General features: G+C 42.8%; 1 protein-coding gene across 1 annotated transcript in view; it reads left to right on the forward strand.

Moving 5' to 3' along the window:
• Window positions 1-4,733: 4,733 nt before the first annotated feature.
• Window positions 4,734-14,553, forward strand: part of grin2ca (glutamate receptor, ionotropic, N-methyl D-aspartate 2Ca) — a 42,397-nt gene continuing 32,577 nt past the window's right edge. Inside the window, exon 1 of the mRNA XM_071894293.2 lies at window positions 4,734-5,174. Coding sequence (XP_071750394.1) covers window positions 4,734-5,174 — 441 coding nt within the window. The remainder of the gene's footprint in view (window positions 5,175-14,553) is intronic.

The following is a 14,553-nucleotide window of genomic DNA, read 5'->3' on the forward strand; positions in this document are numbered from 1 at the left end:
TATACCAGATATGCAAAAATGTGCTCATATTCACATCGCTGGGTCTTCAGAAGGCCATACATATGTAGAGAACATTTCTGGGCGTGCAGACACGCATTGTTAAAAAAAACTATTCACTTTATCAAATATATTCAAATTACAGAAGTAGATAACATGGACAGAATGTGCTGATTTGCATATGTGCATTACTGGCTGTTTACTTTATCAAAAAAAGCCCAGATGGAGGCATTATGGACTATGGCACCACAGACTGAAGCACAAAGGAGAAACGCCAATAGATGGTTGCCATGGGTCAATGGCTAAATTTCACCAGCTATTTTGACTGCTGCTTTTTTTTCCTAACCCCTCTAAATAGTGGAATGCCAGTAGAGAAGCAGCTGATACTGTAAGGAAACTGCTTCCACCATGTCACCCACTAGAGGGGGATAAGCACATCCTCAATGCTTGTTAAAGTCCTGCTGCTCTAAAGGCTTGGAGCAGGAAGATTGTCAGTGTGGGACGTGCACAAAGTAAAACAGGATGTCATACTCCCACATTAGATCTAATCTCTCTGTCTGCCACCTCTCTGCCTGCTTCTTTTATTGGTTGCCAGTTTACAAAAGTGCTGCAGTTGTGTGGCTCCCACCTGGGATTTCCTCAGTAATGGAGCGGCGCACGGGGAAAAGTGCACGGCCGGGGCGGTTTCAAAGTGCAATTGCTTCGATCAAATCTTCCTCTCTTCTCTGTTTTCCTCGTACTAAGTGTCGACTTCGGGGAGAGCCGAGCGAGAGAGGTTGTCTTTAAGCTGTGAGGAAAACGTCAGCAGTGATCGGCGGCTGGGAGATGGGGCTGTGCAGTGTGTGTGTGTGTGTGTGTGTGTGGTGGTCAGAAGGGGAGGTGTGCGTTCATGTGTGTTCATGTAAGGTGGGGGGTTATATGTGATGTGAATGTGTGCATGTTAAAGCCTGTATATCAAAATGTCCATATATATATATATATTGAAATGGAAAAGTACCTAAGAAACATTCAGTTAATATGTAACCTTTGACCCATATTTCCACCTTAAGTGCCTAAAACTCAAGAAATCTGCTTCACCATTATAATCATTATAAGATTAAACTCTAAAACTAACATGTTGTGTGTTTCTCACAGAACTGTGAGCTTGGCAAATCTCATAGATAACATTGACCAAGTGACCTTGGCAAGATAACTTCTTGTCTTCTAAAAGAAGGTGCTCACCTCTTATTACGCATCTCCTTAAAGTGCTAGTACTATAATTATCATTGGTTGTTCAGTCTTGTTCATATGACCTTGTACGTTTTGACCAATATTTTATCTGTATTAACAAAATCATGAATATTCAACACAATAAAACTCCAGATTTTGAGTTTCTTGGCTCCCAAACTACAGATTGAATAAACCCTTCAAACCACCACTCTCTCTTTTCTTTTCTCCCACAATATATTAACCTTTATCTAGAGAAAGTGGACAGAGCGTGCACGCTGTTTTCCAGCACCGTCCTGCTTCACATTCACACAGTTCCACACACTCACACTGGGAGTTGCCCAGTGCAACCACTGTCTTCTGCTGGTGGCCACTGAGCAGCTAAACAGGAGCAGGTGGGGGTTCAGTGCCTTGCTCAAGAGCAGCTCAACAGCTCAACAGCATTACTCAAATTCAGTTTTCACTCCCACATTTTCCCAGCCAGTCTGGGGTTTCGAACCGACGACCTTCTGGCCACAAGCCCGCTTATCTAACCTCTACAGAGTGGATTAGATTTCTAGAGAGCAAAGAATCTGAGATTATAGAGGTTGCAGCTATGCTATGTGGCTGTAGGGGATTGATGGCATTTAGGAAAGATGGGCCTTGCCTATCTTATACAGACAGCAGTGTTGTCCAGCGTTGTTATGCACATTTCATAAACTGGGATTGTTTCCTGGTGTTGTTCAGCCCGCAGTTCACTCAAACAATCACTCTCTGTGCCATTGGTATGTTATTATGTAATGGATCAATAGCTACTTTTTGTTTCTATAATATGGTTTAGCAGCTCATGGTAAAACAAAAATGTTCACAGTTGTAATTTGTGAATCTGCCCTAATGTAACACAGTAGGGAAGTCAATAATGCAATTCATGATTTTGTAACTACATATAATACTTATAAAGTGTTATCTTATTGATTTAATAGAGGTAGGACGGGTTCACAAGGAGTTCATTTCAAATGTGTCATGCTAGCATTTCCATAATACAGCATAGTGGGGTTTTGATGATATTTGTTTCCACTCACTCAGTCAGCAAGTACAGTATGACTCAGAGTCCAGTCTGTGGCAGCGTCATGACGCAAGCAGCAACCTGTCTCTTGTTCACGGCCCAAACCTCAGTACAGTATTTACCATTCATCTGTTGCAACCAGGCTTAAGAGCCAAATAGACTATGTCCTGGAAAAGAATGAAAGATAATTCAGCATGATTGTACCTAGTCATGCATTTCAATATTTCTGAGTCCGATGGATGTCCACAGTGACTTTTGATCCCCGACATCGGAGTAAAGCCCTCAGCCCTTGTACACACAGTAAGGGTTTTTGGAGGATTTAGCCCAAGCACACATGAAAAGCCTCTTTCCTTTATGTATTGCTGCAGTTTCCAGATTCAGCTGACTTTTGGTGTTTAAGGGGTCATTTGCCCAGCAAATCCACAATGACAATCTGCAATGCAACTGCGTCACAAAGTTTTTGATGACTGCATTGTCCAGAATTTGAACATTAGATGGGGCAGAAACTGCAGCCAGTGTGTCCCTCCCTGTGGTTTCATCATGCCAAAAAAGGCGCTATGAGCCTTAGAGGGCATATCGACAATACAAAGCCTTTTAATGAAGTTGATGATGACTCATTCCCTGTTTGGTTTAATTCTACATCCACCATCCAGTTCAGTAATTCTCCACGTATTCAACCTTCAGACATCCGCCTCAGCTGTTTCACTGTCTTGATTAAACATGTGGAAGGTCAAAGCTTTTAAACATTTGGACCACGTACATTACTCCCCCTCAAAGACATTAACCCTAAAGTATTCCACTGCTGTCGCAGCTGAAACATGGCTAATGTCATTGAAAGGAATGGGGCAGATGCCCTCTCACAGTGGGGACTAATCAATTTATAAAATGATTTATGAGGCAAGGTGGCAGAGGCAGCGCTTACCTGGAGAATCACATGTAGGACATATCGTGTACAGCTTCCCACGCATATGTGATGTCTTTTATTTGGATTTCAGCATGTGATATGACTGGAAAAAACAATCCCATCATAAGTATTCCAGTGCACCATGCATGCACTCCCGGTCCTCCTAGAGTCGTTCAACAACCCGTCTTTTTTATCTACCTGGTCCTCCTACAATATTTTTACAACAGTTTCTAAGGGAACCTAACAGGGATTCGGTTTATCTTGGGTTAACTTGTGTTATACAGTTTCCCTTTGCACCCAAGCACTGACTGGAATGACTTCAAGCATTTTGATGTGTCTCACACTCCATCAACAACACCTTCCCCGTCCCTGCCAGGCAGGAAGTGGAGAAAAAGCAGAACTGCGCCACACGGCTACAGTGAGCCTCGTGCCTTCTCCAAATCTCTTGATAAGTTGATACACTACAATCAAGCCGTAGGCCATGACGCCTGGCAGGGATTACCGAGGGATTACAATATATTCACCCCACTGGGATCCCATGGCATGGTGGATCAGATCTCTCTGACAGGGGACCAGTGTGCGGCGCTCCCTCAGGCCCACAGACACTACTGTGACAGATTTGACATAGAGCCTGAGTGTGTCTGACAGCTCAACACAAACCACTGTTTGGATACACTGCCAATGTGAATGTTAAACTAATGCTGCGGGGTCTGACTTCATTGAGCACTACTGTGGCATTTCTCCTCCATTACCTTCCTCAGGGAAGAAAGCAAAGCAATTAGGTTTTTGGAAGAAAATTAAGATAGTTTGGCAAAGAGTTACTGGTTGTGATCCAGTCTATTAGTGATGCAGTGCTGCACAAAGAACTGAGATTTGTTCAAAGGCCAATTGTAGGGAATTGTAAAAACAGACTCTGCTAAGTAACTGCTTCACTGTCTGAATAACTGAAGAAATCAGTTTTAAAACTAATATTTAAGTTAAAACTTCTCCAAACAGTATCACAGTAATGCGACTATGGTTGTCATTTCATCGGCATGGCCAAAACCATGCATGCAGATTAAGTTTGAACGCTGTGGACCACTGTAAAATTCAGCAACAGCTACAAAAAACGATGTCACGAGAGAAAAATTATAAATCCTCTTGTTCTCCATTTGTTGCATTAAACATTGACCACCATCTGTTAGGTTGGACTGCAGAATACAACAGCAGCAGGGTGGCAGCTGCCATCCTAAGACGCAACAACCTGGCCACAGCCTCATGTTGCACGCTGACACACTCTAAAAATACTACTGTGGGCTCGGTTAATGGGCTCTTACAGTGTCTTAGTTATAGCAGCACAGAGGCAGAGCGGCACACTGAGCAGAGATGAAGCAAAAAGGTCATTAATCAAAATAAGCCGACTCTAAACAAAAGTCAGTTTGGTTGGCTGGCCAGTTGGGATTACTGAGTATTATCACAACATTTCAGAGAATGACAGCAACTGGTCTCGTGTATCTAATATGTCAATCCCCACTTTCTCCCCCTCCTCATCCCACTTTCTCCCCCTCCTCCATCCCCTCCTCCAGGCAGTAGGCGACTGAGATGGGCGTTCGTCTAGGCCGCTTGAGCGACTCCCCGTGGTGGCCGCCGCCGCTGCTGCTGCTACTGCTGCTGTTGCTGCTCTGCGTCGCCCCCTGCTGCCGGGGCCGGCCCTTCGGGATACCCACGCCGGCGGTTAACGTGGCGGTGGTGTTCAGCGGCTCGGCCTACCAGACGGAGATCAAGGGGCGGTTGAGCCGGGAGAACTTCATGGACCTGCCGCTGGAGGTGAACCCCATTACCGTGCTGGTCAACAACACCAACCCCCGGGCGCTGCTCACCCGCATCTGTGACACGCTCACCGCCAACCGCGTGCATGGCGTGGTGTTCGAGGACAACATTGGCTCGGAGGCCGTGGCACAGATCCTGGACTTCATCTCCACACAGACAGCTGTGCCCATCGTGGGCATCAGTGGAGGCTCTGCGGTCGTGCTGCCGTACAAGGTCAGTGTGCAGTGTGTGTGTGTGTGTGTGTGGGGGGGGGGGGGTCATTATGCCAGTGTCATGGCAGAGGAACACACTATCCAGGGCAAACTACAGTGGCCCTGCTTTGCTTTTGAGATCTCTCTCTCACACACATCATTTTCAAGGCCACATTTTGGTATTTGTGCCCATTTGTTGTCAGGCGTCAAGACCGATGTGTGCTTTAGTGCGAACACAAATAGTTTTCAGAGATTTGTGGAGTGTGCCTGGACAAATCTAAGTCATAGTTTATGTCCATGTTTTGTTTTGTTTTTCCATAAAATTGAAATTATTGGTTGGTTGCGTTAGTCTTTGATAGTCTATTAATCACTTCAGTCAGAGGCTGGGACCTTTGGAGAAACCTGAATCCAAAAATAAAAACATTTTGAACAGAAATGCAACCAAGGTGAGGAATCATTCCTGAGAGTAGTGACGCACAAACCAATACATGGTTTGTGTGTCAGAACTTCAGTTGAGTGCTAATTATAAGCCATAATGAGCACTATATCATTAGATAGTCAGACAGCCACAGTCTGTCATTTCAAAATGACTTAATGAGCAATAAACATGAAACATACCAATTTGCTCAGAAATGCATGAAAGTTACACCAGGCTTTAAACTTTCTTCAGGGGACCTTGTCAAGGTCAAACATAAAACTTGCAAAAATCAAAGGTGAATCTCAATTTACTAATTTGGTCCATTTGATACAATCAGATCACCATATATTTTAAAAGACCAGAGGCATTTTGCAAAGTCTCCAAAGCCTGTATTATAAGATTATAATTACTTTACTGAGCTACACAGCCTGCCCTAAACTCTCGGGTGAGGTAAACGGTGAGAGAGATGTGTGTGAGACACACTGCCATTAAATTGCTTTTAGAGTTCAGGCTCATAGGTTTAGCAGCAATGATCCATTTCTAGAAGCATCCACCACAAAGAGCTCAACCATGGGGCCCAACTGTAATTCCTTCAAAATGGCTATTCTCTGATGACATTACAGTCAGAGCTGGGCATCATGAAGAGCCACAGAACAACGACACACGTTGACATACAAAGTTTATATTGTAAGCCTTGTAGCTTGATTGCTTCAATGCAAACTGCGGATCACTGAGGAAACTGGGCAAAGTTCCCCTATCCACAGATGTAAAATGCAGTGCAGAGGCTGGTAGAAGCTGGCAAGCCTAGACTCATGTCTCAAAATCAGTGTGGTCATGACTTAATAAATGGTACATGTCGTACTTTTAATAAAGGACACAGCAGGAGAGGAGAGAGCCTGGCCCCTATTACACATTCATATGAATTCCCAGTGAAGTTCAATATGAAACGGTTTAACACATATGCCGCAAGCTATATTGAATTAGAATATAGTTTTGCAGAAGGTAAACTTTTGTGCCGTTTTCTTTTATGAGAAATAAGTAGAAGCTAGCCAACCTCTGGTGCATGGTTAAACTCTGGAATTTCCTCTCTTCATACATTTCCAGACGGCTCCCTCGTCAGCTGCGTCCATTTCAGAAAACATGTTGGCCGATCTTGGCATCAGCATGACTTCTCCAGGGTAATAAAAGAGATGTCACTCAGTGGCTAATGCCTCCCACTGGTCATTTACACTCTAACTATTCTAACTTCAGGAACAACAGCAACTCATTCATAATAAATTACACAATAAATTCATGTAATAAAAAAGAAATGCCGTGACAAAGGCTGGCAGCTGTTAAATTGAATGACAACTTTTCATCTATAATAAGCCGGTAAAAGAAGTTTAAACCATTAATATATGCCACTTATGTATTCAAAATGTCTTACAATACAGAGAGTACATACATTATTAATATGGAGGGTCGCTGTTGGAATCCAGCCCTAATCCTCTGCTTCCCACTGAGGTACCGGGCTTCTGATTGACACATAACGCCTCCTTGCCTCACTTAGTAATTTGATGTGTGTAGTAAATAACCACAGCCTATGATCTTGCAATCTGTGCCATGCATGCTAATCTCTCTCAGTGGTAAAAAAAAAACAAAAAAAAACTTTGACCTTTGAACTCTCCCGGCAAACCTTTCGACATTGAATAGATGTTGATACGCGGCCTGTGCCAACGTTGACAACCTGTGTAAATATAGCGCCAAAATTAAAGTTGAGAGAATATGTCTCTGATATCAGTTTTAAACAGTTTTCAAAGCTGTTTAAATATGAATCTTTACTGTGCCATAATATCATATTGTGAAAACATTGCGCTCATTAGGGTTGATGTTGAACTAAGCCAAACAACATGACCGAAACCAATGACATTTTGACCCCTTACTGATTTCAGCCATTGCAGATGAGGGAAAGGAGACAGTTTAAAAAAAGCCTTGTGACAATAGATACATGGATTGTGTAAAAGTGACATTAGGTAGCTGTTCCTAATACTTTGTACACTCTGTATTTCCAAGATTGCTGAGCCGTCTTTGCAGCCTGGCAGTGAGCTGCTGCCTCAGTTCAATAAAGGTTGCCAACAACAAACTCAAGAGGCTGTGAGGAAAGACGAAGGGACGTCCGTCAACATATCTGCTTATTGTCCAAAGGACTGCTACATCACACCAAGAGAGTTGGAGCAGTGACATTTTACTACTGGGATCTAATCCAATTGTTCTACCCAAAGCAATTACTGTTGCATATCATAATATGCAGGATCCAGATGGAGGTAGTCCAGGTTTTTGTAAGTGGAAAACAATGGACTACCTAATGAGACTATAAGAGTATCATCATAGTTACTTTTTCAAATGGAGTTTGGCCCATTGGTCTCCTCACGGCCCTGCTCCACTACAGCCATCGGGCGTCAGGCATCGAGGGAATGATTCCTTAACCAGCAGTGAAAGATGCTCCACTGCTCGCGTTGCGTCCGCGTTGCGTCTGATGGCTGCGTCCAAGCAAAAGAAATCGCAGAGGTTCAATTCTCGATGGCTGACGCACGCGTTTTCCCTCACTGAAATAAAGTTGAATTGATTATTTTCTGGTGTATCCATTCAAAAGTCAACGCGGTCTGTGGAGCAGGGAGAACGTCATGTTGGTGCAATGCTGACGCTGGTAGTGGAGCTCTAACGTTACCCAGTATCTGACGAGAGGATTGGCACCAAAATCCTCTCTGTGTCTCTGGTAGTTAGCTCTGTCTGGTGCGCATGCTAACACCTTAGCATACAGTATGTTAAGTAGCTAGTTGTTGCCGATTAGCAATTTCCAAAGTATGAAAATATACTTTTTAATAATCAAAAGATTGTATTGGTTTTTTACTTATGTAGATTCATAACTTCTGAAAACAAAATCACAGTCTTTATCATTGGTGAGGTCCATTAAGAATCAACAGCACAAAACTTTTAGCTGTGTGGCTAACTTCGCTCACTTGCTGTGTACACAAAACAAGCTTCAGAGGAAGAGAGATGTTCTGCCATTGAAGGGTCATTCTTTTTGTCTTATTTTACCAATCCCCTAAAAGAGCCCGGCAGGTTTAGACGCTTGTCATTAAAATCAACTAACCATCCAGCTTTAGAGCTGCTACAAGTTCTCATTTTCAGGATAATGCTAGTTATACAATTAGTTAACATACTGTATGCTAAAGTGTTAGCGTACATATCGGACAGAACTATCTACCGGAGACACAGAGATGATTTTGGTGCCAATCCTCTGAAAATTGGGTAAGGTTACCAATGGGCCAAAAAACGTCGGAGTAGTCCTTTAAGTTGACTTGAAATGACCTGATTGGTGAGTCGCTTGTATTACAGCTGTCTGATCAAGCCTTCAGTGGGTCTTCTTCTCAATAATCAGGTACATTGCCCGTTGTTGGTTGTTGATTTATTTATGGGATGCTGTCAAAGGTAGTCAACAAGGCAATGCAATTCATTCATTTTTCATACATTAAATCGAAAGCTGTGAGTTTGATTTTTCTGAAAGTGACAGCATCAAATTAACTGATGCACTGATTCCTGTCCTCAGGACATTTTAGTGTGTTGATTGGCAACAAGATCTATGATCTATGTGAAAGTGAAGTCTGGAGGCATTAAACAAGAAGATTTGGACAAAGCAGATATGTTCAGCCCAGTGAGGATATACAGTACTTGATTGTTTCATGCAGCCAAACAGCTAGCCTCCTTATCCCACGGCTCTAATCTCGCTGTGAAGTGTGTAGCCATATGTCAGCTTGAGATGGAAATGAAATCAAAGCTGCTTCACTATTGCCAATCAATCACAGAACAATCATTTCTCACAGGCCCGCTCATTGTGCAAACAGCGCATCAATCAATAACAGTAATAACGGCTATAACACAAAAGCCTGAAATGTTAAGAAGCCCAAGGAACCTGGACTCTGATGATTTAGAAGCCATTTAAACTAATGTTAAAGCTGCGCCAGGCAACTCTGCACGCTGGTGGCTCTAGATGGCAGTGAGAGGAAACTGTTTGAGAAAAATTGAACTTCAGTACCCAGAAATCGTGCAGCGTGATGTCATCTGGCCGGTTGGACACCAAAAAGGGATGAGAGAGTCAAAATATCTAATATTGATGAGTCCTGCTCTCTCTGGACCGGAGCGCTCGCTCAATGCTGTTTAGGAGACAGCTTGTACTTCACTCTTAAGTTGCGATTCATCACTTCCTCTGCAGAGAAGTGTCCATACCGACACCAGAATTTTGGCAAATCTGTGGTGTTTCAATTAAACGGGGTGAAACACTCTTCTCTGCTGCAACCCCACTTTATGATCTAGACTGATTAGATAGGTGTATTTTTACATACAAATCTTGCCGAGTGCAGCTTTACAATACAGTAATTCTGCTACAATATGGTTTTTAAGTATCTTTGAGCGCTCACTGAATAATAAAAAGCACCCAAAGAATTCATGTAGAGCTAATTACACAGCCAAAGGGTTGTTTTAGCCACATGAATAGCAGTAGCATGAATTCTAGGTTTTTCACAATATGCATTTAGTTCAATATTCCAGTAACATAAATTTGCATCCCCCGACACACATTCTGAGGTCAGATACACCACATCCTCCAAGCCAGAAAGGAGTAAGTGAACAAAATGTAACCCTGACAAGAGCCAAGGCCTGATTTTCTAAACCAGAACAAGAGCCTGAGGCTTGTCCCAAAACTGCAGCAGTTCCTGTCTTCTCCCTCTCTCCCTCCGCTGCGTCCTAAACCCACTTCTCCACCTCCCTTTGCATTTTGAGACCAGTGGCACAGATACAGTGTGACCTGTCTAGACAGAGGGAAAGAGAATACAGTACAGCAAGCAGTCAGAGTGGAAGGTGGAAGTCTCAGTGTGAGTGAATTCGTATGCATATAATGATAACACATTCGTTTCCCAGACTTTATTATTCAGATTGACTACCATGCATTTTTGGGTTTATCCAATGGGCTTTGTAAGGGTTTCTTCAGTCCAAGGGTCATAGAATTTCCTAAACCCATAGAAGACCATGTAATCCTTCAACTGAAGCTACTCTGAAAATCACCAAAATATATGAAAAAGCACATATTACATAATCAAATTGACATATCACATTGGAATGCATGGTAATAAAAAAGTATGATAAAATTGTAATTTTCAAATAATATTCCCTAATTTGTTTCATATCTCATTTTGTGAGAGACTTTAATTTGTATTTGTTTTTTAGCATTAATTTAGACAACAGAATTTTGTACCACAATAACTCAACAGCACTATTTCATCCCAATGTGATTCTATTGAAAGACAGTAAATGATATCAGTTGAATTATCGTCCAGCCCTACCCACATGTGCATATCGCATAACACCTTGAGAGTGTAAAATTTCCCACAAAATACAATTTCTTATTTCTGGAAACGAACCGATTTCTCTCCAGTCTCATATTGTTTGATTCTTCTCCCACACCGTCTCTGTAGTATCTCGATCTGGATTCCCTCCAGCGTTGTGAGAAAGGGCAAATGACTGGAGAGTGCTGCGTCTGTTCCACGGTGGCCGTGCAGGATCCGTGTGACGTCAGCACACGGATAGAGCGCACGCCGGCCCGTGCCAGGGCGCTTCATGCTGGGTGGTGCAGGCGGACATATGCCGCAGCAAACAGCCATGTCCAGAAGTCACTCCTCGTAGAGGGAGAGAGAGAGAGAGCTGGCTGCAATTCAGTCAGACTGTATGTGGACGAGCAAGGACACTATGTCATCTTTCTCCTGCTACTTGCTGATTTCACTCATTACCGAACGTAATCGAAATAAAGGGAATGGAAGCACTTTACTTGTGCAACGTCAAAAATTTATTGAACGAATACTGCCTGAGGAAGAGCACTGAGCTCGGAACGTGTTGCATATTCTGCATGTTTATAGCCTATATACTATATGTTCACCTGCTCATTATGTGCTGTTGTTGATTTATGCGCTTTTGAAGCTTTAATACATTTTTGACGTTGCACAAGTAAGGTGCTTCCAATCCCTTTATTTTTTATTTGTGTGCTATTTTGGAAGCCCTTTACATCCCACTGTTTTTTGACGTGGATACTCGTTACCGTCCCACATTTACCTCTATACATCATTCACAAGTGGCTTCAGCCCCTTTGAGCCAAAAGACCTCAGTCACTAGGCTGCACTACCGACTGAATCTCTTGTTTCTCCCAGATCTTTGGATGGGTTCCATGTCTATCGATAGGTTCCACCAATCTGCGTCCTTCAAATAACCCTCACCTCTCTAGATGACTTTGTTTTGGAGTGGGCAAAGGCCGTTGTGTTCTTATTGGGGCTGCTAATCAGGCAAAAATGTATTGATTAGAGTTTCTGCTAACCACCTCTCCCATATACACAGCTGTGGTTTAGAGATAACCGGACCCGTTTCAAGACTTCTCTCAGCGCCATTGATTCTCAATTTCGCTTGACAAAAGTTAAAGGTTTAAAAAGTTGCATTCGTGTGTGGACCCCTACGGCAGCATCTCCACATCTGTGTTTGTAAACAGATTATGAGTTATTCAGTATATTTTACCCTTGCGAATGTGATCTCGGCCTTGAGAAGCTAAGCTGTCGACTCAATGGCTGTAATCTCCTTTGGGATTGTACGCTATTACTGTGAGCTTCTGCATACTGTAGAAACACTACTTACCGACTGAATGGCATGTCATGGTCGATACCCATTTACTAATGTCCAAGTTATCATCTGACACAGATACAGCAAGCTCCACTAGCTTTTATAATGATAAAAAAAAAAAAAAAAAACCTCACTGGTGGACAACATCTGCCAACTGGAAAGGTAATTCAATGCTGGGAAAGAATTCCTCTTTCATTTCTTGTAATGGATTGCAGATGATAGTTTCAGTTCATTCCCTAAAGCCATATGCCTTGGACAGTATAACCAAGTTACGCATGCTCTGCACACGGGCATGCCGGCCGTGACTTCAGGCTTTGAGCTGTAGTGCCTGTGGTAATGCCCCAGGCTCATTTGGAATGCACTATCAGTCTGTACTCTGCTAATTGAGCTGTTGAGATCACACTTTGCAGGGAGCTTTGCTCTGATAGACCCTTGGGCTGCTGTTGGCGGAGAGGCAAAGTGCAAGAATGAGCATATACAAGGCATACTGACACACAGGCACATACGTGAACATCATAGCACTCACTATAGGATGAACAGGCAAATACCTAGGGCCTCACGCATCCTTTAATTGATTTTTTCTCTGTTACTGTTCTCATTGGATACATTACATGCCAGTGCTCGAAAAATCAATCAAAAGCTCTGATCCCCTGCGAGAGATAGATCTCATTGGCTGAGACCCCCTTGAAAGTCTTCATTTTAAGCTCATGTCCACACAAGACTCGAGAGCCACATTCACCTTTGTTTTTATTACATTTTATTTTGATATTCATGTGATGTAGCCTATCTTATAGCAGGTGACAAAAATACAATGCGTTAAACACTACATTTTTTACTTTATTTCACTTTATTTCTTTTGCCTAGGGCCTCCAGCAGTTTAGATCCGGCCCTGGTGAGCACACACGCACGCACACAGGCACGCAGGCACACACACACACACACACACACACACACGCACATCTGCACCTGCCCAGGACCAAATAGATTCTGCACTGTCGCAGTCGTAGGAACAGGCAGCACGCGCAGAAATAAGGCAATAACTTTGACAGATTTGCTGTGGGACAGTGAGGGGAAGGGGAAAATGAATAGATTTATACCGTCTTCTCTAGCTCCTCCGTGACCAACCTGCATAAGATCCCTGCTCCCACTGTGGATCTACGCAGCAAGCTGGCCTCGAGTGCCGTCTAATTCATCTTAGTCCAGCGCACGGCGGGGCCTTTGTACCGAGAACTGAACAGTGACTATGCCCTGTTGGAGAAGAATTACCTAAAAAAAATACAATACAATACTGATTCAAAGTAAAGAAGATGATTACTGAATGACAATGATGTGGATATTAAGCAATAACACACGAGAGGAGGCGTTATATCGTGGTTATTAGCACACTGGTGACCATGACCTTGAGTATGTCATTGCTTTTGTAAAACATTCACAACATTTTTACAATAGTATCCAGTGACGGGGAAAGTTGATTTTGAACTAGTTACTTCACGAAGCTCCTGCTCCTAAATAGTAACCAGTTACTTTACTTAGTTACTCTTTTTTAAAAGTACTTTCAAATTACTTTCTTTTCTCCTCAAGTGTCCTTGTATCGTGCTTGTAATGCAAAGGCCTTTTTAAATTTTAAGTGCTATTCATCGCAGGCGACAGGCGTTTGTCCCCAATGCATAACTTGCAGGATGTCGTGATGTTTTTACCCTTTTCTTCGAGCAGTTCAAAATAATGCGAGTATTTCCAATTACTGAAGTTTATATGCAGGTCCATTTTCTGGCCAGCTAACCTCTATCAGGATCGGGAACCTGCCAACAACACCGCCTACATCATGTAGTGTGAGACTTTCATTTTAACTTGATGGAAGGAAATAAAAAGGCAACGAAAGAAACGTTTTAAAAAGCAACGAATAACTGATTGCTTAATTAAAAAACTTCCGCATGATGTTAAAAATATTCTGTTTACTATAAAGCGTTAGATACAAGCTTTGGGTTTTAATGTAATGATTATAATGAATTTACTTTGGCCCTATGCCAACCAAAAATTTGTACCCTGGGGGGCGTTCTGGTGGCTCAGTGGTCTCAGGCTCGTACCATGTGAACGCGATGTCCCGGGTTCGAATCCGGCACAGGACACAGGTAACGGCCGCCTGCATCTGCCTGACTGAGGCAGGGAGTTTCGAGTACAACTCTTACATGATCACACCAGAGTCCAAGCACAAATATTTCCACTTTAGGAGGGCTAGAGGCAAAAAAAACAGCACATAAAAATCGCCCTTTTGAGATTCATTTTGTGA

This window comes from Centroberyx gerrardi, chromosome 7 (genome assembly GCF_048128805.1).
Source record: "Centroberyx gerrardi isolate f3 chromosome 7, fCenGer3.hap1.cur.20231027, whole genome shotgun sequence".
In the NCBI taxonomy this organism is placed as follows: Eukaryota; Metazoa; Chordata; class Actinopteri; order Beryciformes; family Berycidae; genus Centroberyx; species Centroberyx gerrardi.